The sequence below is a fragment of the Pristis pectinata genome, chromosome 10 (assembly GCF_009764475.1).
Source record: "Pristis pectinata isolate sPriPec2 chromosome 10, sPriPec2.1.pri, whole genome shotgun sequence".
Lineage (NCBI taxonomy): Eukaryota > Metazoa > Chordata > Chondrichthyes > Rhinopristiformes > Pristidae > Pristis > Pristis pectinata.
Window position 1 is genome coordinate 93,371,163 of NC_067414.1, and position 23,324 is coordinate 93,394,486.

A 23,324-nucleotide genomic window follows, 5' to 3' on the forward strand; every position below is an offset into this window, starting at 1 on the left:
CATTTCACTGTGTGTTTCGATGTACATGTGACTAATAAAGATATCTCCTTATCTCATTGTTATATGTACTGAGGTACAGTGAAAAACTTGTCTTGCATACAGATCATTTCACTACAACAGTGCATTGAGGTAGCACGTGGAGAAAATCAATAACAGAATGTAGAATAAAGTGTTACAGCTACAGAGAAAGTGCTGTGCAGGCATACAATAAGGTGCAGGTCATAACGAGGTAGATTGTTAGGTCAAGAGTCCATCTTATCATACGAGAGGACTGTTCAATAGCCTTATAACAGCGGGTTAGAAGCTGTCCTTGAGCCTGGTGAACCTCTTCTGCACCCTCTCCAAAGCCTCCACATCCTTCCTATAGTGTGGCGACCAGAACTGCACACAGTACTCCAAATGTGGCCTAACCGAAGTTTTATACATCTGCAACGTGACTTCTCAGCATTTATACTCAATACCCCGAATGGTGTAGGCAAGCTTGCTTTCTTTACCACCCTATCCACTCGTGTTTCCACTTTCAGGGAACTATGGTCTTGCACCCCAAGCAAAACCTTTACTGTTTTTGTGTTCTGACTCGTTCTTCCTTCTGAAATAAATCAGCTCAGGGAGGGTTTAAAAGAATTCTAGCTGGATTTGAACTGACAGGGTGACATGTTGATGAGGCTCATGTCTGCATGGAGCTAGCCATCATCAAAAGCATGTTGGTACTGAAGTTTTATTGATTACTCTCATTCTAGACGACTATCTGCCTATCACCCAATTTCTTATCTACCTGGGTTTCTTCTCCCTTAGCCTACCTTTGCTAACCTGGTTCCACTTATCACCTTCCAGTGTCTGTCTCAACCTTGGCCCTCCCCTCCCCTCCCGCCACCTCGCAATAGTTTTTCCTTATCTGTTTCCACCTGTCACCTACCAGCTTCTGCCTCAAAACCCCACCCTTCCCTAGCCCTTCCCCCATCCGGTTCCATCTGCTCATCATCCCTCACCTCACATGGTTCTACCCATCACATACCAGCTCCTGTCTCACCACCCCGCCTCACTTCTTTGTACTGGCTATCTCCCCTCTGCACTCTCAGTCCTGATGCAGACTGTCGACCTGCCAGAGTCTCGACCTGAAGCGTCAGCCATCTCTTTGCCCCCACAGATGCTGCTCGACCCCCTGTGTTTTTCCAGCAGTTTGCCATTTGCTCCAGGTTCCAGCAGCTGCAGTCTCTTGTGTATCCGTGGTATTTGTCACCGTCTGTGAAATCACGTAAAATAAAGATAACCAGAAGATGCATCGTTCAGTTGGCCACAGGAAGGATATTTGAGGATAACATAGGGAAAAAATAATAGTACTTGAAAAACGTAATAAAAGTGAGCCAGCATAGATTTGTTAAAGGCAAATTGTGAGTAATCCATTTGAAATTTTTATTGCGGTAACAAAGAAGGTTAATGCAGGGAATGCAGTGAGTGTTGTCTACACATTACTTACAGTTCAGAAAAAAGAAGGGTGACCTTATTCAAACATATAAGCTAAGATTTCTTTATTAGTCACATGTCCATCGAAACACACCATGAAATACATCTTTGCGTAGAGTGTTCTAGGGGCAGCCCACCAGTGTCGTCATGCTTCCAGCACCAACATAGCACGCCCACAACTTCCTAACCCGTATGCCTTTGGAATATGGGAGGAAACCGGAGGAAACCAACACAGACACGGGGAGAACGTACAAACTCCTTACAGACAGCGGCCAGAATTGAACCCGGGTCGCTGGCGCTGTAAAGCGTTACGCTAACTGCTACACTACCGTACCTGCACTATAAGGTCCTAAGAAGGCTTGACAGGGTACATGTTGGGATGTTTTCAATAGTGGGAGAGTAACGAACAAGGGGATATAGATACAAAATAAGAGGCCGGTCATTTAAAACTGAGGTGTGTAGAAATTTCTTCTCTCAGTGGGTAGTGAATCTCTGGAATTCTTTGTCCCCAAGGGTGGTGGAGGCCAGATCGTTAAATATATTTAAGGTGGAGATGGATAAGTATTTGAAAGATCAAGGAATTGAGGGTTATGGGGAACGGGCACAGAAGAGGAGCTGAGGCCAGTGTAGATCAGCTGTGACCATATTGAATGGCCTACTCCCTGCTCCTATTTTCTTGTGTTTTTGTGCATGGTATTCCAGAAACCTAACACAAAAGGTTGATTAATAAAACTGAAGCCCATGAAATTATTATATATATAGGAAATTGGCTTAAAGGCAGGAAGCAGAGGGTGGCGGTAAATGGTTGCTTTTAAGACTGGAAAATTATAGACAGTGGTGACGACAGTGGAACCAGATTTTTTCTATTAATAATAATCTAGTCATAGATATGCAGGGGAAAATTTCCATATCTGTAAATGACACAAAGCTTGGACATGTGTTAAACAATTCAAAAGATAACAATCAACTGCAAGACGAGACACTTGGACTTGCAGAAAGGACAGACAAGCAGCTGATGGAAGTTAATGCAGACATGTGTGAAATAAGGTAAGGTGAGGTATCTTTATTAGTCACATGTACATTGAAACACACAGTGAAATGCATCTGTTGCGTAGAGTGTGCTGGGGGCAGACCACAAGTGTCGTCTCTTTACTCTCAGTCCTGACGCAGGGTTTTGACCTGAGACATCGACAGTTCCTTCCCCTCCACAGATGCTGCTTGACCCGCTGAGTTCCTCCAACAGATTGCTTGTTGCAAAAGGTTCATTCTGTTAGGCTGGAGAGGGTGGGGCTGTTTTCTTTTGAGCAAAGAAGGTTAAGAGGAGTTTTTATAGGGGTTTACAATCATGCCTGGTTTATAAGATAAGATATCTTTATTAGTCACATGTCCATCGAAACACACAGTGAAATGCATCTTTTTGCGTAGAGTGTTCTGGGAGCAGCCCGCAAGTGTTGCCACGATTCCACCGCCAAAATAGCATGCCTGCAACTTCCTAACCCGTACGTCTTTGGAATGTGGGAGGAAACCGGAGCACCCGGGGAATCCCACGCAGACACGGGGAGAACGTACAAGCTCGTGACAGACAGCAGCCGGAATTGAACCCTGGTCGCTGGTGCTGTAATAGTGTGATGCTAACCGCTACACTACCGTGCCCACTTTAGGGGGAGAAAATGAGAGACAATATAGGCTAAAAGACACAATTTTAAATGGTGAGTGGGAGCAGAGCAACACAAGTGGCAGGACATGCTCAGTGAGTGGATATAAAATGAGATCGTGGCCCTCAAACAGAGGCCTAGAGTTCAGGAGGAGGCAGGTGAGGATGAAGCTGCAAACAATACCAGCTAGGCCCATTACTGGAGTGCTGCATCTAAATTCGGTCGCTTAATTTTGGGACAGATGTGAAAGTTCCAGGGAGGCAAGAGGAAAGATTCATTCTTTTCCGCTGTGTCCATCCTGAGCTCCCAGTTGCATGTCATTTCAATTCCCCTTCCCGTTCCCACACCGGCCCACCCATCCTCGGCCTTCTCCACTGCCAGGGTGAGGCCGAACGCAAACTAGAGGAACAACACCTTATATTCCGCCTGGGTAGTCTAAAACCCGATGGTGTGGACGTTGAATTTTCCAATGGCAGGTCACCCTCACCTCTGGTAACCCCCACAAGCGCCCCCCACCCCCCGATCTTCCTCGTCTGCTTATTTTTGTCCCCTTTCCCATGCCCCCCTCCAGCCCCCCCCCCCATCACTCATTTTTGCTCCCCTTCCCCGTTCTGGTTCCATCCACCCACTACCCACCCATTTCACCCACCGACTCTGTCCCCCCATCTGGCCCTGGTTCCATCTCCCATTCACCTCTCCCCTAATGGTTCCCATGACTGGAGTATTGCGTCTAATTTTGGTTTTACTTTCCTTACTTATCAGAGTCCAGCACTGGTAGCCTATGTGTTCTTGTTTATCACCCTCCAGCAGCTGTCTCCACCTTCACTCTCTCCTCCCCCCAATCCTGGTTCTATCTTCCATTTTATTTCTGTCTGCCTCCCTCAATCATCCAGCTGCCTCCAACTCCTAGCTCCGCCCCTCTCCCTCCCCTACCTGGCTCGATCTGCCCTGTCAACATTCACACCCCCCACCAATCCCAGTCCACCAATCACCTCTACTCCCTGCGTCACCCCTGCCCCTCTCCTCCTTACACTGGCCACCTCCCCTCTCCACTCCCAGTCCTGATGAAGGGTTTTGACCCGAGACGTCGACAGTTCCTTCCCCTCCACAGATGCTGCTCGACCCGCTAAGTTCCTTCAGCAGATTGTTTGTTCACTACGTTAGGCTGGAGACCCTGGGTCTGTTTTCTTTTGAGCAAGGAAGGTTAAGAGGAGTTTTTATAGGGGTTTACAAGATCATGCCTGGTTTATAAGATATCTTTATTAGTCACATGTCCATCGAAACACACAGTGAAATGTATCTTTTGCATAGAGTGTTCTGGGGGCAGCCCACAAGTGTCGCCAGGCTTCTGGTGCCAACATAGCATGCCCGCAACTTCCTAACCCGTACGTCTTTGGAATGTGGGAGGAAACTGGAGCACCCGGAGGAAACCCACGCAGACACGGGGAGAACATACAAACTCCTTACAGGCAGCGGCGGGAATTGAACCCCGGTCGCTGTAATAGGGTAATGGAGGGGAAAGGGGTTGTCGGTGTTTCAGGTCGCGAGCCTGCGAGTGGAGAGGGGAGATGGCCAGTGTAAAGCAGGGAGGGGTGAGACAGGGGCACGTAGGTGATAGGTGGACCGAGGAAGGGTGAGGGGTGAGGGGCAGGTGGAGCCGGGTGGGGAAGGAGGGAGGGAGGGAGGAGTTGGGAGACTGAGGTAGCTGGATGATAGGTGGAAGCAGACAAAGAAATACAAAAGGCAGATGGAGCCGGGGGAGGAAACAATTGATCAATTGTTGATTTAAAGCATCAATTCCCATTTCCAAACAGGAACTCCAAATCTCTAGCCTCTGTGTAGAAGTGTTTCCGAACTTAATTCCTGAAAAACCTAACCCTAATTGCTCAGATTCTCCAAATTAAAATAGTTTTTTGTCTTCAATTCCCCTATTAGCTATTTTGAAAACTTCAATGACATTGCATGTTAATCTTCTAGACCCCAAATATACCTTAGTCATAATATTTGCCAATATATAATACAGTACATTTACTTATTGCCACTCCCAATGATAGACTGATCATTTCACTTGCTTACAAAGTTCACATTATATCAGCAGTACATCAATTTTACATTTCTATATATTCTTTGGAATTTTTTTAATGCACCAATTGCAGTCCCTCTATGTGCACTGGGGGTAGGACTTTAAACTGTCCCTTGCTTACGCATCTGTGCCTACCTTCAGTGTGCCCCTCAGCAGGAGATCACATGCCTTGTCATGTGCTTGCTTGCAGCATTTATTCATGGACAGCTCCTTGCACAGCAAGACCAGCAGGGCTTCAGGCAGAGGGAAGGCGTCCCTCACCGAGTTGTTAACTCACAGCAGCAGTTGGTGTTTGTCTCAGTGCATGACCCTGGCAGCAGTTGGCGTAGCACAGAGTCCTGTGTAACTCAGGGGATGACCCTCGACAAAGACTGCATCCCTTCCCAGACCTCCTTGGCAAACGCACATAGCAGAAGGAGGTGAATGATTGTCTCACCCGTGCTGCAGCTGCCTCAAGACATGCCCTTAGTTTATAAGGCACGGCAGTGCAGCGGTTAGCGTAACGCCTTTCAGCGCCAGCGACCCGGGTGCAAATCCGGCCACCGTCTGTAAGGAGTTTGTACGTTCTCCCCGTGTCTGCGTGGGTTTCCTCCGGGTGCTCCGGTTTCCTCCCACATTCCAAAGACGTACGGGTTAGGAAGTTGCGGGCGTGCTATGTTGGCACCAGAAGCGTGGCCACACTTGCGGGCTGCCCCCCAGAACACTCTACGCAAAAGATGCATTTCACTGTGTGTTTCGATGTACGTGTGACTAATAAAGAAATCTTATCTTATCTTATCTTATCTTATAGCACAAACCTTGGAGTCACAGCTCTCCTTTGAAGCCCAACACAGTGAAGCTCCAATAATTAACTACCCCACCATTTGGAAATCCTGACGGTTTGATGTCTGGCTCACCAGATACTGTTCACTGCGCTCCCTTTCCAGCAGGACCCTGATCTCCGCACTCCCTTTCACCCACTGAAGTCCTGGTTCCCACACTCCCTCGCTTCCTGCACTCCCTTGCCATTCAGCCAGGCCCTGGTTCCATTGCTCTTTCTTCCAGTGTCTGGGACCCTGTTCCCGCATTCCCTTTCTGTTCACTGGGGCTCTGGTTCCTGCGCTCCCCGTCGACTCACAGGGGTCCAGAACCCTGCACTCCCACTTGGTTCACTGGAAAATGTATTATCATACGGTCTGACATCTGAAAGAAAGTGAAGCCAAAGAGTGTTGCACATACATCCAATAATCTGGAAGATCTGCCCGTCCGACACCTCCAAAGCTCCGAGTGTGGTGGATTATCAGAGTTAACCTTTCTAGCGTACCCTGCCCTGAATTGCTCCATTTACAACAAGTGTGAGACAAGCTTTGTACAGCTATAGCATCATTTCCACCCCGTCATTCCACACCCCTCAAGATACAGCATCCCACGAAGCACTTAGAATTTTCTCTGCCTGTGCACTTGACATTTTAATTATCTTTGGGCAGGAACCAATAACTTTCTAGGTCTCCAACGATCCTAACTTATTGTTTACAAAGGTCCAAAGTGAATGACCTTACACTGCCAATAGTGAAATTCAACTTAATCTACCTGTCAGGTGGTGATTATGGACAGATTGCACTTGAAATCTGTGTGTGCAGCTCATTATTGGAAATCCAGTGTTTAGTCTTCTATCCACAGATGCTGACTGACCTGCTGAGTGTTTCCAGCATTTTTGATTTTTATTTCAGATCGCCAGCATCTGCAGTTTTTTGATTTTCATTTTATCTACTGGTATGTCCTTGTTAACATTTAAAGATAAGATAAATATCTTTATTAGTCACATGTACATCGAAACACACAGTGAAATGCACCTTTTTTCTGCCTTTCTCTATACAACTCAAAATCCCACCCATCTCCTTGCTCTTGGATCTGCAGTTCTCTATCCCGTGATTTAAGATGTTAATAAATATTGTGACCGGCTGAGATCTCAGTACAGATCCATATGGGACACCACTGGATACATTCAACAGTGGCACAGTGGTGCGGTTAGCAGAGTCACTGCCTCGCAGTGCTAGAGACCCATGTTCAAGCCTGACCTTGGGTGCTGTCTGTGTGGGGTCTGCATGTTTCTCTTGTGACAGCGTGGGTTTCCTCTGGGTGGATCTGGTTTCCTTCTGTACCCCTAAAGATGTGTGGACTGTGGGTTAATTGGCCCCTGTAAATTGCCCCTAGTGTGTAGGTGAGTGGTAGAATCTGGGGGGAATTGATGGAAACATAGGGAGAATTGAATGGGATTAGGGCGGGATTAGCGTAAATGGGTGGATGATTGCTGGAATGAATTCGATGGGCGGAAGGGCCTGTTTTCATGCTGTATCTCTCTATGACTCTATGACAAAATACTCAGACCCTGCAGGCAGACATTCAATCAAGTGGGAAAAGGTGTTCTGAAATCCCAATTATGAATAACGCTCTCTCCGTGACTCCCTCGTTCACTCCTCCCTCCCCCCACCACCCATCCCACTCCCACCCCGGAAATTTCCACTCGCTCTCTCCGCGCCTCCCTCGTTCGCTCCTCCTCCCCCCCCCCCCCCCCCCCCCCCCCAACCCATCCCGCTCCCACCCTGGGAACTTTCCACCTCTGATCTGGTCTCCTCCCCCACACCCGCCTATCACTATCTCATACCTGCATCTACCTGTCACCACCCTGTGCCCACCCAGCCTCCCCTCTTTTGTCCACCTATCACTGCTCTGCTTTTCCCTCCTATGTATTGGGCTTCCCCCTTTTCCCATCTTCAGCCCTGAAGAAGGGTCCTGACCCGAAACATTGACTGCCTGCCTTTCTCCACGGATGCTGCCTGGCCTGCTGAGTTCCTCCAGCATCATCGTGTTTTTCATCTAGATTCCAGCATCTGTAGTCCTTTGTTTCTCGTGAGTAGCCCAAGCCAGCTTGGCTCAGTGAGGGTCTCAGCTGGGATCTGTGCACCACCTCATTTTAGGATCCATCATCCAGTCAACAATGCAGTACACGTTCAAAGAGTTTCACAACGGCCTATATGAGCTGCAGCCACTGACGCTGATAGAAGCCATAAGAACACAAGAACCCTCCCCCTACCCTTTTATTCTGGCCTCTGCCCTCTTTCTTTCCAGTTCCAGATGAAAGGTCTCGGCCCAAAACGTCAACTGTTCATTTCCCTCCATAGATGCTGCCTGACCCGCTGAGTTCCTCCAGCATTTTGTGTGCGTTGCACAGGAAAATAGGAGCAGGAGTAGGCCATTCAGCCCCTCAATCCTGCCCCACCATTCAATATGATCATGGCTGATCAGTCCCAGGCCTCATCTCATCTTCTGTGCCAGTTCCCCACAGCCCTCGATTCCCTGATCTTTCTTTTACAATATTTTTATTGATTCCACATAGAAAATAGAGAGTACATGAATCAGAAAAAATTAAAATGCTACTAAATACATTGTGTTAAATCAAACTGAAATCACAATACCCCATATTGGTAATCAAAAAAAATTAATTAATAGTGATTAAATTGGGATAATTTTATTATATAAAAAAATCTAAACCCACTACCAAGACCGAAGCTGTTTGCTAAAAAAAAGGACAAAGAAAAATTCTTAAGACGTAATGATATTAGCCAATATCTACTTTAACCACCAAATCAAAAGTTTTGAAAATAGTTCTAAAAAGGTCCCCACAATGTTTGAAAGTCTAAGTTAGATTCAGAAATTGAACAACGGATCTTCCCTGATCTTTGAAAAAACTATCTACTTCCCCCAGTGATCTGGCCTCCAAAACTCTCCAGGGTAGAGAATTGCCATGACTGAACCTCCTGATAAAGTCATGCAGTCATGACTGCTGAGAGAAAATATTTCATAGAATCATAGAGAGATACAGCACAGAAACAGGCCCTTCGGCCCATCGAGTCTGTGCCGACCATTGACCACCCATTTACGCCTATCTCACACTATTCCTATTTTTCACTCATCCCACACTCCAATGAACTCTGGCAGATTCCGCCACTCATTCACACACTGCAGGCAATTTACAGTGGCCAATTAACCCGCCAACCTGTATGTGGGAGGAAGCCGGAGAACTTGAAGGAAACCCCAAGTAGTCACGGGGAGAACATGCAAACTCCACACGGACAGCACCCAAGGTCAGGATTGAACTCGGGTCTTTGGCGCCGTGAGGCAGCAGCTCTACCAGCTGCGCCACTCTGCTTTTGGAATGAAACACTCCAAGGATGAGCCTTTAAGCTTGTGGCATAACATTCAACCTGTTCACTTCCATTCTGCTGTTAAACCCTCCAGAGCATCCCTGGGCTATAGTACTTACAGCACAATACATTTTAAATGTAACAAAGAGACCAGTATTTATATAGTGCTTTATAGCTATAATGCAAATGGTCTATTATTGAAGTGTAGTCACTGTTTTCAAGATGAAAGGATTTATTTCAGTGAATTTGGTGGAGGCATGTACTCTCAGAACACTTAAGAAGTATTTAGGTGAGCACTTGAAATGCCTTGGTGTAGAAGGCTACGGGGAAAGTCCTGGTCAGGTGAGAGGGAAAGATTTAAAGGGGACCTGAGGGGCAACTTTTTCACAGGGAGGGTGGTGGGTGTATGGAACGAGCTGCCAGAGGAAGCAGTAGAGGCGGGTAGAGTTACAAAGTTTAGAAGGCATTTTGACAGGTACATGGACAGGAAAGGTTTAGAGGGATATGGGCCAATCACAGGCAAATGGGATGAGCACAGGTAGGCAGCTTGCTCAGCTTGGACGAGTTGGGCGAAAGGGCCTGTTTCCCTGCTGGATAACTCTCTGACTCTATAATTTTGTATAGTGATTGTTATAGTACTTGATGGTTGCCACGGACACGGGCAAAGGGCTTGTGGATGACTATGTGACTTTCAATACTGGATGACTGAATGACTCTATGTTATTCAAATGAGCGTATACTGACTGGGCATCAACAGTCAGGGTGTGGTGATGGTACAAGGGTTAAACATTGGAGTAGAGCCCTAGACAAACAATCCATAAATCAGAGTTCAAATCCTACCATGGCAGCTGTGGAATTTAAATTGTTAATAAGCTGGATTTTTTTTAATAAGTCATGATGACCAAAAAAACTGATGGATTGTTGTAAAAGCTCATTAAGTTCACTGATGTCCTTAAGGGAAGGAAATGTGCCATCTTAACTTGGTCTGGTCTGTATGTGACTCCAGACCCACCAACAGGGTTGATTTTTGATTGTCCCATCAGTTCAGGTCAATTAGGGAGGGATAATAAATACTGGCATTGCCAACGCCACTGAATAAGTAAATAAAACGAGCATTGGTAGCTCTGCACCGCACTTTCCAATATCCTCTGAGTGATTATGACTTTCAATAGTGGATGACTGAATGACTCTATGACATTCAAATGAGCATATACTGGCTGGACATCAACAGTCAGGGTGTGGTGATGGTACAGGGGTTAAACATTGGAGTAGAGCCCTAGACGAACAATCCACAAATCAGAGTTTTGATGTCGCTCCCCCAACCTCTCCAGCTTGCTCTCCATGTTTCTACCTTCTCCATGTTCCAAACTTCCCACAAGGTGCCATTGCCATTCCACGGGATGGAGATTCATCCAGTGTTAGTGTAAATGCACGGCACAGTTTCCTTGAGAGTGTTGTGACTACTGATCTGAGCCTCATGGAAGCTGTAGCTGGGAGATATAGAAGATCTTTATTCAACAGACCTTCTGGAGAGAATCTAGTTCTCCTCTCCTGACACAACGTTCTTGAACACAAAGACAACAATAAAGGATTAGTTACAGTTTCAATGGCAATATTTACTTACCTAACTTTAACATTTTGAATGTAGACAGGTAAGTTTGCAGAATTACATATTTACAATGATTACACATCCCAATTAGCAGAGACACAAGGAATTCTGCAGATGCTGGAATCTAGAGCAATACACAAAGAGTGCTGGGGGAACTCAGCAGGTCAGGCAGCATCCATGGAGGGAAATAAACAGTCGACGTTTTGGGCCGAGACCCTTCATCAGGACTGGAAAGGAAGAGGGCAGAAGCCAGAATAAGAAGGCGGGGGGGAGGGGGAGGAGCACACGCAGGCAGGGGACAGGTGAGTCCAGGTGATAGGTGAGTCCAGGTGAGAGGGGGAAGGTAGGTGGGTGGGGGAGGGGGTAAAATGTAATAAGCTGAGAGGTGAGAGGTAGAAGAGGCAAAAGGCTGAAGAAGAAGGGATCCGGTAGGAGAGGGCAGTGGACCATGGAATAAAGGATGGGGGAGGGGAGGAGAGGAGATGGGCAGGTTATCAAGGTGGGGGAAGGGAGCCACAGGAACAAAGGAAGACAAAGGAGTTGGGGGGGGGGAGGAAGAAACAGAAGAGGAGGGGTTACCAGAAGTTAGAGAAATCGATGTTGAGGCTGTCAGGATGGAGACTCCCAAGGGGGAATATGAAGTGTTGCTCCTCCAACCTGCGCCTGGCCTCAACGTGGCAGTAGAGGAGGCCATGGATAGATATGTCAGTATGGGAGTGGGATGTGGAATTGAAGTGGGTGGCCACCGGGAGGTCCTGGCTGTTGCAGCGGACAGAGCGAAGGTGCTTGACGAAGCAGTCATCCAATCTGCTTTGGGTCTCAGAACCGCTTTGCATATTCTGAAAGCTTCTGAGCACAAGCTCCAGACACCCAAAATATACCTTTTTAGTTACCGTGATGAGGGATGGGTCCTTGAATATATAGATAGCCAGAATATTAAGTGACAAAACAGTCCTGTCCTGAACTGTGCATTAAGTGGCAGGATATTTCTTCAACAATGTGTTAATACAGGAGATGGCCAAGTAACGCCCTCCCTGAAGGTTTCAATAACCACCAATTAACATGAACATTCATCTATTGTCTGCCCCTGTGGAGGTTCAATGGAACAGAATCAGAATGTCCCACACCCAATGATTGGTTTTGACGGTCTTAAAGTATCTGTTGAAGTTGAATTGTGAACAGGTTTTATTTCCTGAAGACTGGTTCTCATTTTAATTAATATCTGCTATCCATAATTTCATAACTCCAAAATAATCCTAACAGGGAAGTTGAACTCCAATTCCAAAGTTTGTTTCCTCTAAAGTGGTAGAATAAATGTCACCTGTGTGAACACCTAGGCACTAAAGCGAAACAAATTCAGCGTAACTGCTGGAGGAACTCAGCAGGTCAGACAGTTGACGTTTCAGGTCAAAATGTCGACTGTTTATTACCCTCCATAGATGCTGCCTGACCTGCTGAGTTCCTCCAGCATTGTGTGTGTGTTGCTCCAGATTCCAGCATCTGCAGAATCCCTTGTGTCTTAAGCATAACTGATAGTATTAAAGTTGGAAACTCTCTATCTGGCACCCTTGGGACCTGACTGGTGCCAGACCACAGAAATTGTCACCGATCATCTTCCTCTGAGCAGGAGAACATTTGTTTTAAGTACAGTCACTTTTGACATTCCTTGGGATATGTAAGGGTTCCAAGAACTGTCCGTAACCCAAAGTTTGCGGATATTGGAAACGCTGTCGGCTGAGATCGCAGAAGTTGCGGTGGTAGGTTAATTAGCTCCAGATTAATACACATCTTAGGTAATTTTAGATCTTAGTTAGAATTAGTTAATTAGTAAAGATCTGTACTACAGTTTGAAAACAAGGAGCTGTTGGACCACAGAATGTCAGACTAGAGAGGTTAAACCTGTAATTCCTGAAATGAAGGCTTCAGTTAAGTGCTTGTTTGGGATGCTCAGCTTTCAACCCACCCATCACAGATGACTCTCTGGACATCACAAGATTTCTGGGCCTTAATTTTGTATACCTCTGTTAGGTTCCCCCTCTGCTTCCTCCGCTCCAAGGAAAACAAGCCCAGCCTGTCGTCTATCCTCATAATTGCAATTCTCCATCCCATGCATCCATCCTGATAAATCTCCTCTGCACCTTCTCCAGAGCAATCACATCCTTCTTATAGTGTGGCAACCACAGCTGTGCACAGAACTCCAGCTATGACCTAAGCAATGTTTTATAAATTGGGAAATTGGTAAATTGGTTTATTATTGTCACATGTACCGAGGTACAGTGAAAAACTTGTCTTGCATGCTGTTCATACAGATCAATTCGTTACAACAGTGCATTGAGGTAGTACAAGTTAAAGCAATAACAGAATGCAGAATATAGTGTTGCAGTTACAGAGAAAGTGCAGCGCAGGCAGACAATAAGGTGCAAGGTCACAATGAGGTAGATTGTGAGTTCATCTTATCGTACTAGGGAACCATTTAGTAGTCTTATAACATCGGGGTAGAAGCTGTCCTTGAGTCTGGTGGTACATGCTTTCAGGCTTTTGTATGTTCTGCCCGAAGGGAGGGAGGAGAAGAGAGAATGTCCGGGGTGGGTGGGGTCTTTGATTATGCCGGCTGCTTTACCAATGTAACGAGATGTGTAGATGGAGTTCATGGAAGGGAGGCTGGTTTCTGTGATGTGCTGAGCTGTGTCCACAACTCTCTGCAGTTTCTTGCGATCGTGGGCAGAGCAGTTGCCATGCCAAACTGTGATGCATCTGAATAAAGTTGTACCATAACCTCCCTGCTCTTATATGCTCTTATTTATGCAAGCTATGTTTATACCTTCTTCACCACCCGTGCTGCTGTTCTTGAATATAATCTGTTTTGAAGGACCATTAGCAACCCTTTTCAGCAAGCCACTCAGGTTTCTGATGACTTTGGAAATGTTTCATTGACCTTTATCTCTCATTTATTTAAGATTATTATAGACGCCTGGGAGAAAGGTGTAAACCCAACAGGAAACTCCACCAACCCAAGCAACTGGGATTTCAGCAGCTCATTTTTCTTTGCAGGAACTGTAGTGACTACAATAGGTAAGGATCTCCATTTTAAGGACGTGAATTTAAATTGATTTCTGGACTTTTCTAAACACTTTTCCTTTCAGAAGGGAGAATTTTCACCTCATTGAGGTCAAGCCAGGTTAAAATGCAATCTAGACATTTTAGATATCTCATGCACTTAATTTTTTGACTGTCCATTCAGATGGTTGAAAAATCCCATATTGTGACTTGCTTCTGGTGATTGAAGCTGTTTGTCAGTGATGCTGAAAATTGCCCTGTAAATTTCCTTGCAGCGTTGGGGCTGATCTCATCAGTCTTCACACGCTAATGGACGGAACCTGTATGCATCGATCCATCGAGGTGGAACTACCTCCACTTGCATATGGCATACTTGCCTTCATCGGTCGAGGTGTTGAGTATAAAAGTCGGGAAGTCAATGTTGCAGCTGTATAAAGCTTTGGTTAGGCTGCGCTTGGAGTACTGTATGCAGTTCTGGTCGCCCCGTTATAGGAAGGATGTGGAGGCTCTGGAGAGGGTGCAGAAGAGGTTCACCAGGATGTTGCTTGGATTAGAAAGTAATAGCTATAAGGAGAGGTTGGTCAAACTTAAATTATTTTCTCCGGAGTGTCAGAGGCTGATAGAAGTTTATAACATTATGAGGGGCAAAGATAGAATAGACAGTCAGTATCTTTCTCCCAGGGTAGAAATGGCAGATACTAAAGGGGATAGGTTTAAGGTAAGGGGGGAAAGTTTATAGGAGATGTGAGAGGCAAGTTTTTGCAGAGAATGGTGGGTGCCTGGGATGGGCTCTCGGGGAGGGGGTGGAAGCAGCTATCATACTGGCATTTAAGAGGCATTTAGACAGGCACATGAATAGGCAGGGAATGGAGGGATATAGACCATATGCAGGCAGATGGCATTAGTTTAATTTGGCATCACAGTTGGCACAGATATTGCAAGCTGAAGGGCCTGTTCCTGTGTTGTACTGTTCTATGTAAGGCCGACTAAAATCTTGGTTAAAGAGGTAGATCTTAGGAGTCGGTTACTTACTTGCTTGTTACAAGATAGCAGGAAGACATTCAGCCCATTGGGCCCTGACGGCTCAGTTTCAGCCGTCAAGGTTGTCAGTTCTAGTATTCCCACCCTAGATTCTTCACTTTTTAAATGGGATGTTGGTGTTGCTGGCAGGGCCAACGTTTATTGCCCAAGCGGAGGATGTGCTGAGGCTCTTCCGTGAATGCAGAGTCCTGGGTCACTTCCTGGTGGTGTGTGGGAGAGTTGGTGCAGCTGCCTCACGGCTCTGGTGACGCAGGCTCGAACCTGACCCAGTGCGCTGTCTGTGTGGACCTGGCACGTCCTGTCCGCGACCGTGGGGGTTTCCTCCCACGTCCCAAAGAAGCGCCTGTTTGTTAATTGGCTGCTGTGATTTACCCCCTTGGTGTGTGTAATTGCCAAAGGGGAGTTGATGGGTGTATGGGACGGTGTAACTTACAGGCATACATGGAAATACAGAGAAGGGGAATGGGACTGATGGACCCAGTGGACTGAATGGCCTTGTTCTGTTTTGTTACAAGTTAGTAAGACCAGAAACCAAAACCAGAAACTGAGCTGGAGTGGCCATGTACATAATGTGGCTACAAGAGCAGGTCAGAGGCTAGGAATCCTGCAGAGACTAACTCAGTTCCCGACTCCCCAAAGACTATCCGCCACCTACAAGACTCAAGTCAGGAATGTGATGGAACACTCTCCACTTGCCTGGATGAGTGCAGCTTCAACCACACTCAAGAAGCTCGGCATCATACAGGACATAGCAGCCTGCTCGGTAGGCAACCGTTCACTCACTCCCCCACCGATGCACAGTGGCAGCAGCCTGTACCATCTACAGGATGCACTGCAGCAACTCAGCAAGACTCCGTAGACAGCACCTTTCAAACCCACCGCCTCTACCAGCTACAAGGTCAAGGCAGCAAAAGCCTGGGGAACACCACCACCGGGAAGTTGCCCTCCAAGCCACACACTACCCTGACTTGGAAATATATCACTGTTCCTTCACTGTCGCTGGGTCAAAATCCTGGAACTCCCTCCCTACCAGCATTGGGAGTGCACCCACACCACAAGGATTGCAGAGGTTTAGGAAGGCAGCTCGCCACCATCTTCTCAAAGGCAACTAGGGATGGGTGACTAAATGCTGGCTCAGCCTGCGAAGCTCACACCCCTTGAAGGAATATTAATGAAAAAGGAACAATCTCCTTAAAGTCCCTTTCGGCCAAGATTTTAGTCACTTGCCCACATACCTCCTTTGGAAACTCATGTCAATTTTTCATTTGATAACATTCCTGTGAAGTATTTTGGAATGTTTTTGTGTCATGAAAGGCATTAACTAAATGGAAGTTACTTCTGTGATGTTAGAAGTAATTCTGATTAAGCAAAGACAATGTTGTCCTCTTGAACTTCTCCCCAGTGTTTGCTGATAGTGCAGTATACATGGAATAACTACAGAGAAACGGACTCAATTTTTCTCTTTATCTAGGCTTTGGAAATCTCTCTCCCAGCACTGTAGGAGGACAGGTATTCTGCGTGTTCTATGCATTATTTGGAGTCCCTTTGAATCTAACCTTCTTGAACCACCTTGGAAGGAGTATGAATGGCCACTTAAAGAAGCTGGAGAGAAACACTCAGAAATCCAGCAACCACAGGGTAAGCATCACATCCAATCAACAAATGGATGCCTCCTAGGGTGGAGGGCTCTTGCCAATAATCAGTTGTTCTCACTGAACTTGTACCAGATAGTCATACTTCCTCCAGCATAGAAATGTGCACAATCCATTAACATATGGAAGATGTAATCTAGATAATTAAAGAGATCAAAAAATAAAGTCACAGAGTTATACAGCACAGACACAGGCCCTTCAGCCCAACTCATCCATGCCGACCAAGTTGCCTACCTGAGCTAATCCCATTTGCCTGTGCTTGGCCCATATACCTCTAAACTTTTCCTATCCATGTACCTATCCAAGTGTTTTTTAAACATTGTAATTGTACCCGCCTCTACCACTTCCTCTGGCAGCTCGTTCCATACACCCACCACCCTCTGTGTGAAAAACCTACCCCTCAGGTCCCCTTTAAATCTTTCCCCTCTCACTTTAAATCTATGCCCTCAAGTTTTAGACTCTCCTACCCTGGGGAAAAAGAACTGTGACCATTCATTTTATCTATGCCCCTCATGATGTTATAAACCTCTATAAAGTCACCCCTCAGCCTCCTAGACTCCAGGGAAAAAAGTCCCAGCCTATCCAGCCTCTCCTTATAACGCAAGGCCTCCAGTCCTGGTAACATCCTCGCTGACATTTGTTAATTAAGTGTATCATGGGATTTGGAGCAAGGTCGGTAACTGGAGATCGAACAGATGTGAAGGGTGCAAAGACCTTTGCTTTAACAGTGGGACAAATATTTTAAAGAAAGCACCCCTTTAATTAAATGTCATTTTCTGTCCCTCTGCAGCAAGCGATGAAGATTTTCACACTGGTGTTCTTCTTGATTTTTGGCACGATTCTCTTCCTGGTGCTTCCACCGTTGGTCTTCAGTTACGTGGAAGGCTGGACCTATGGCGAGAGCTTTTACTTTGCCTTTATCACTCTCAGCACCATTGGATTTGGAGATTATGTTGTAGGTATGACCAGAAGCACAATAAACCAAGAGGCACTAAAGGAAACCACCTGCAAACAGTGCCAGACGTGGTGGTAATGACCACCTAAGTTGGTCAGTCATTAGAGAGACCGCAGATGCTGGAATCTGGAGCAACACACAATCAGCTGGAAGAACTCAGAGGGTCGAGCAGCATCTGTGGAGGGAAAGAAAATGTCGACGTATCAGGTCCTGATGCTGGGTTTTGACCTGATACGTCGACAGTTCCTTTCCACCCACAGATGCTGCTCGACCCGCTGAGTTCCTCCAGCAGATTGTTTGTTGGTCGATCATTATATCGGTCCATGGTAAGGTTACAATGCAACCTGTGGGGTGTTGGTGCTGAGGAATTTTGTCAAGCATTTCGGAATAGGTAAAACTCCGATAATCCACTATCTGACCATTCAGACATCCTGAAGGTTCAGCATCTGGCTCCCCAGGTAATGCTTGCCATGTTACCTTCCACCCACTGGGCCCCCAGTTACCATGCTCCTTCCCAATCACCGAGGCCCCGTTCCCTGGCTCCTTTCTAGAGTCATAGAGCAATACAGCACGGACACAGGCCCTTCGGCCCAACCAGTCCATGCCGACCACAGTGCCCACCCAGCCAGTCCCAATTTCCAGCGATCGGCCCATATCCCTCCAGGCTCTGCCCCTCCCTGTACCTATCCAAGTGCTTCTTAAATCATACCATTGCACCTGCCTCAACTTTCTCTGGCAGCTCGTTCCATGTACCCACCACCCTCTGTGTGTAAAAGTTGCCCCTCAGGTCCCTTTTAAATCTTTCCCCTCTCACCCTAAACCTATACCCACTCGTTTTGGACTCCCCTGCCCTGGGGAAAAGATCATTACCTTATCTATGCCTCTCATAATTTTAAACACTTCTACAACGTCCCCCCCTCATTCTCCTACGTTCCAAGCAATAAAGACTTGGCCCAGCCAACCTTTTCCCCATTACCTGTTCCAGTCTATCTGCACCACTTCCTACGTTTAAGTTCCAGACCTGCACCGTCTACGGTTAATTTTTAGTTTGCAGCCCCCTCCGTCCTTCTTTCCGATAACTCCCAAGTCTTCCTGTTTCAGGCACGGATCCAGACAAGCACTACATCTCCATCTACCGGAGCCTGGCGGGGGTCTGGATCGTCGTTGGATTGGCCTGGCTGGCGCTACTCTTTAATCTGGGTGGCGGGCTGATGGAACGGGTGTTTGAGCGAAAGTGGCACAGAGAGAAGTCGAAGCAAGAAGACAAGAACAGTCCCAAGCAGGAGGATTGCTGCACCTAGTTCCACCGCGTTTCAGCTCTTAATTGACTACCTCGTTCTCTGTTTAGATTCCCCCTTTATCCCGCCCCATAACCTGACTCGGTGCTTATACCTAAACCTTTCTTCTTTTATTGCCAAGGGTGCTTCTGTTGCGAGGGGTGTTAGTACAGTGGGACGGAGCCCTCCCACATTTAAGTGGGTGACACAGTGGCACAGCTGGTAGAGCCCGCTGCCTCACAGTGCCGGAGACCCGGGTTCGATCCCAACCTAGGGCGCTGCCTGCGAGGAGTTTGCACGTTCTCCCTTTGACCACGTGGGTTTCCCCCTCCCCCCCCCGCCATCCCCCGTGGTGCTCCGGTTTCCTCCCACGTCCCAAAGACGTGCGGGGTCGGTGGTTCAATTGGTCGCTGCAAGCTGCCCATAGTGTAGAACGGCAAGTGGTAGAATCTGGAGGGAGTAGATGGGAAGGCGGAGAGAATAAAATAGGTTAGGGTAGGATTAACGCAAAAATCAGTACCTGACTGTTGGTGCAGGCTCTGTGGACCAAAGGATGACTTGACTTTCTCTATGACTTGACTTTCCATGGCTTCTAATTCATGTGGTTCAGGTACAAGATGAAGAGCCCTCTGTATTGCCTGCACTAACTACCCAGAAAGTGATCTGCACCCATATTTGGAGCTTATCTCAAATATGGCTGCATTTGGCACTGATGTCCGATGGGGTCCCTCTCACTGGCCAAACTGCAGTGTGTTAGGATGGTTTACACCTAGGAACAGTAGGGTAAAATAGGGTAGATAGTCAGAGTATCTTGTTCCCCAAAGTGGAAATCTCAAGTACTAGAGGACATGCATTCAAGGTGAGAGGGGGAAAGTTCAAAGGAGATGTGCGGGGCAAAGTTTTTCGCACAGAGAGTGGTGAGTGCCTGGGACGGGCTGTCAGGCAAGGTGGGGGAAGCAGATACAACAGTGGTGTGTAAGAGGCTGTTAGACACATACATGAACATGCAGGCAAGGGAGGGGAATGGATCATGTGCTGGCAGAAGGGATTTAGTTTAATTCGGCACGGCGTCTGGCATGGACATGGTGGGCTGAAGGGCCTGTTCCTGTGTTGTACTGTTCTATGTTAAACAAACCCACAAAACTTCACTCAGTTCCGTGCATGTCTTAGCACTGTGCTGTGCACCATTGAGAAAGGAATCAGGCCCAAGAGGCACAATCCCCAGTGAAAGGCACAAAGCAACAGAGACTGTGGCTGCCATGGATAAGACAGAGGCTGCAGGACAGAGAGAGCAAGATCCTACAACATGCGAGTCCCTGCTGACGAGGTAATGCCAGGAGACCTATTGGACCCACTTGGCAGGCAGTAACTACTGTAACCTTCTCCAAGGTGGACGATTCCCTCACAATGTGGCAACGCTTAAAGGAATTCATGCCATGACAAGATACGTCAGGGTGACCTGCACCATTGATTACACCAGCAAACTGCGTGCATTTCTGATTGCCCCATTACAAGAAGTGGAGTCTTTGGATAGGGTGCAGAAGAGGTTCACCAGGATGCTCATGGATTAGCGGGCATGTGCTATGAGGAGAGGTTGTACAAACTTGGGTTGTTTTCTCTGAAATGTCAGAGGTTGAGGGGAGATCTGATAGAAGTTTATAAAATTATGAGAGGCATAGATAGGGTAGAGAGAACCTTTTTCCCAGGACAGAAATGTCAAATACGAGAGGACGTGCATTTAGATATTTATTTACTAGATATTTACTAGATATTTATTTATTAGTCTCATGTACATTGAAACACACAGTGAAATGTTTCTTTTTGCGTTACTGAGAATGTGCTGGGGGGCAGCCCGCAAGTGTCACCACGCTTCCAGCACCAACATAGCATGCCCACAACTTCCTAACCCGTACGTCTTTGGAATGTGGGAGGTAACCGGAGCACCCAGAGGAAACCCACACAGACACAGGGAGAACGTACAAACTCCTTACAGACAGTGGCGGGAATTGAACCCGGGTCGCTGGCACTGTAATAGCGTTACGCTAACCACTACACTACCTTGCCACATTTAAAATTAGAGGGGGATGTGCGGGGCTAGTTTTTTTACACAGGAAGTGGTGGGTCCCTGGAATGGGTTGCCAGGATATGATAGTGGTGTTTTAGAGGCTTTTAGATAGACACATGAATATGCAGGGAATGGAGGGATATGGATTACGTGCAGCCAGAAGAGATTGAATTTAACAAACAATCTATTGGAGGAACTCAGTGGGTCGAGCAGCATCTGTGGGAGGAAAGGAATTGTCGACATTTCGGGTGGAAACCCTGCATCAGGACTGGATTCTGGCGTCTGCAGTCTCTTGTGTCTCCGGGGATTTCGTTTAATTCGGCATCGTGCTCGGCACAGACACGGTGGGCCAAAGGGCCTGTTCCTGTGCTGGACTGTTCCATGTTCCATGTTCAGAGTGGAGCCCATCACCGGAAATCTTCCTTCGGCAGAGGCCTGAGTTCTTTAAGAAGGTTTCATTCGTTATAAAATACAGAAATGTTGTAGCGGACCATTAAAGTAACCAGATCAGGGCTTCATTTATTCACGTATTGTGTTTAATCTATACACATTCTATACTACCAGTTTGCGGTGTACCATTTGGGCTCACATTGGCTGATTACTGGCGTACAACATTGGTGTTAACATTTTGTGATGCAGAGAGGGTAGTGTGGAGAATTTTATTTGACAACGGCTCTCGTTATCAGAGAGCCCCTGAGGGCTCTGCCTCATAGGTCCCAGGCTCCGGGTGCCCCTGCTGCCACTTTCTCTGGCCTGCAGGTTGCAAGACTGTGTGCACAGAGCGTGATGATCCTCTCCTCGTGTCTGTGCTTGCCAGCTGTGGTTGGAGAGGTCAGCGCCGTGCAGCCGCTATCTGCCGACACCAGGCAGCGCGAGCCAATCAGCTGAGGGTTTTCCGGAGGTTTTCTGGGACAAATCCAGGGACTCCGGCCTAGGTGAGGTTATCGAGGACCTGGAAGTGCTCAGCACTTTTCCAGAGCAGATCCAGGGACTCTGGTGTGCAACTGCTGAGTGGGGCAGCCGTGGTCAGAGTGAGCTCAGGGGACACCAGAGCGGCCTCACGCCCGGGCGCAGCCGTCTGGAGAGTTGGGGGTGGGGGTGGGGGCAGAATGGGGGGAATCTTGAGAGAAAGGAGGTGAGTGAGGATGTAGGGAGCTGAGAGGGTGAGAGGAACAGTCAGGGAAGAGGGACTGAATGATGGAGGAGTTGGGGGGGGGGGCGTGAGGGGGATGGGAAGAAGGAAAAGTGTGTGGTCAATGTCATGTCTCTACATTTGTGTGTGTTTGTGTTTCTGTGCGTTTGTGTGTGTTTCTGTGTGTGTGTGTTTCTGTGTGTGTGTGTTTCTGTGTGTATTTGTGTGCGTGTGTGTGTGTTTGTGTGTGTGTGCATTTCTGTGTGTGTGTGTGTGTGTGTGTTTCTCTATGTGTGCTTCTCTGTGTGTGTGCGTTTGTGTGCGTGTTTCTGTTTGACTGTGTGTTTCTCTGTGTGTATTTCTGTGTGTATGTTTCTGTGTGTGTTTCTGTGTGTGTGTGTTTGTGTGTATTTCTGTGTGTGTTTCTGTGTGTGTTTCTGTGTGTGTGTGTTTGTGTTTGTGTGTGTGCTTGTGTGTGTGTATGTATGTATGTGTATGTGTGTGTTTGTGAATGGGTGTTTGTGTGTGTGTTTGTGTTTGTGTGTGTGCTTGTGTGTGTGTATGTATGTATGTGTATGTGTGTGTTTGTGAATGGGTGTTTGTGTGTGTGTTTGTGTTTGTGTGTGTGCTTGTGTTTGTGTGTGTGTATGTGTATTGTGTTTCTGTGTGTGTTTCTGTGTGTGTGTTTCTGTGTGTGTTTCTGTGTGTGTGTTTCTGTGTGTGTGTTTCTTGTGTATGTGTTTCTGTTTGTGTATGTGTTTCTGTGTATGTGTTTGTGTGTGCTTCTGTGTGTGTTTCTCTGTGTGTATTTCTGTGTGTGTGTGTGTGTGTGTTTCTGTGTGTGTGTGCGTGTTTCTGTTTGTGTATGTGTGTTTCTGTTTGTGTGTGTGGTCAGTGTGTATGTGTGTGTGTTTCTGTGTGTGTCTGTGTGTGTGTCAGAGTGTGAGTGTGTGTGTGTGTGTGTGTGTGTGTGTGTGTGTGTGTCTCAGAATGTGTGTTGTGTGTGTGTATATGTGTCAGGGTGTGTGTGTGTGTGTGTTTGTCGGTGTGTGAGTGCGTGCCTATGGTCAACCTGTTTTCCATTCATCTTGGACCTGTTGCCATTGGACACAGGGCTCGCTGTCGAGATCTCACTGCTGCTTGTGTGTGA

General features: G+C 47.0%; 1 protein-coding gene across 1 annotated transcript in view; it reads left to right on the plus strand.

Moving 5' to 3' along the window:
* Positions 1–19,001, plus strand: part of kcnk17 (potassium channel, subfamily K, member 17) — a 33,743-nt gene extending 14,742 nt beyond the window's left edge. The window contains exons 2-5 of the mRNA XM_052025452.1: positions 13,953–14,067; positions 16,565–16,731; positions 17,536–17,704; positions 18,802–19,001. Coding sequence (XP_051881412.1) covers positions 13,953–14,067; positions 16,565–16,731; positions 17,536–17,704; positions 18,802–19,001 — 651 coding nt within the window. The remainder of the gene's footprint in view (positions 1–13,952; positions 14,068–16,564; positions 16,732–17,535; positions 17,705–18,801) is intronic.
* The last annotated feature ends 4,323 nt before the right edge of the window (positions 19,002–23,324 follow it).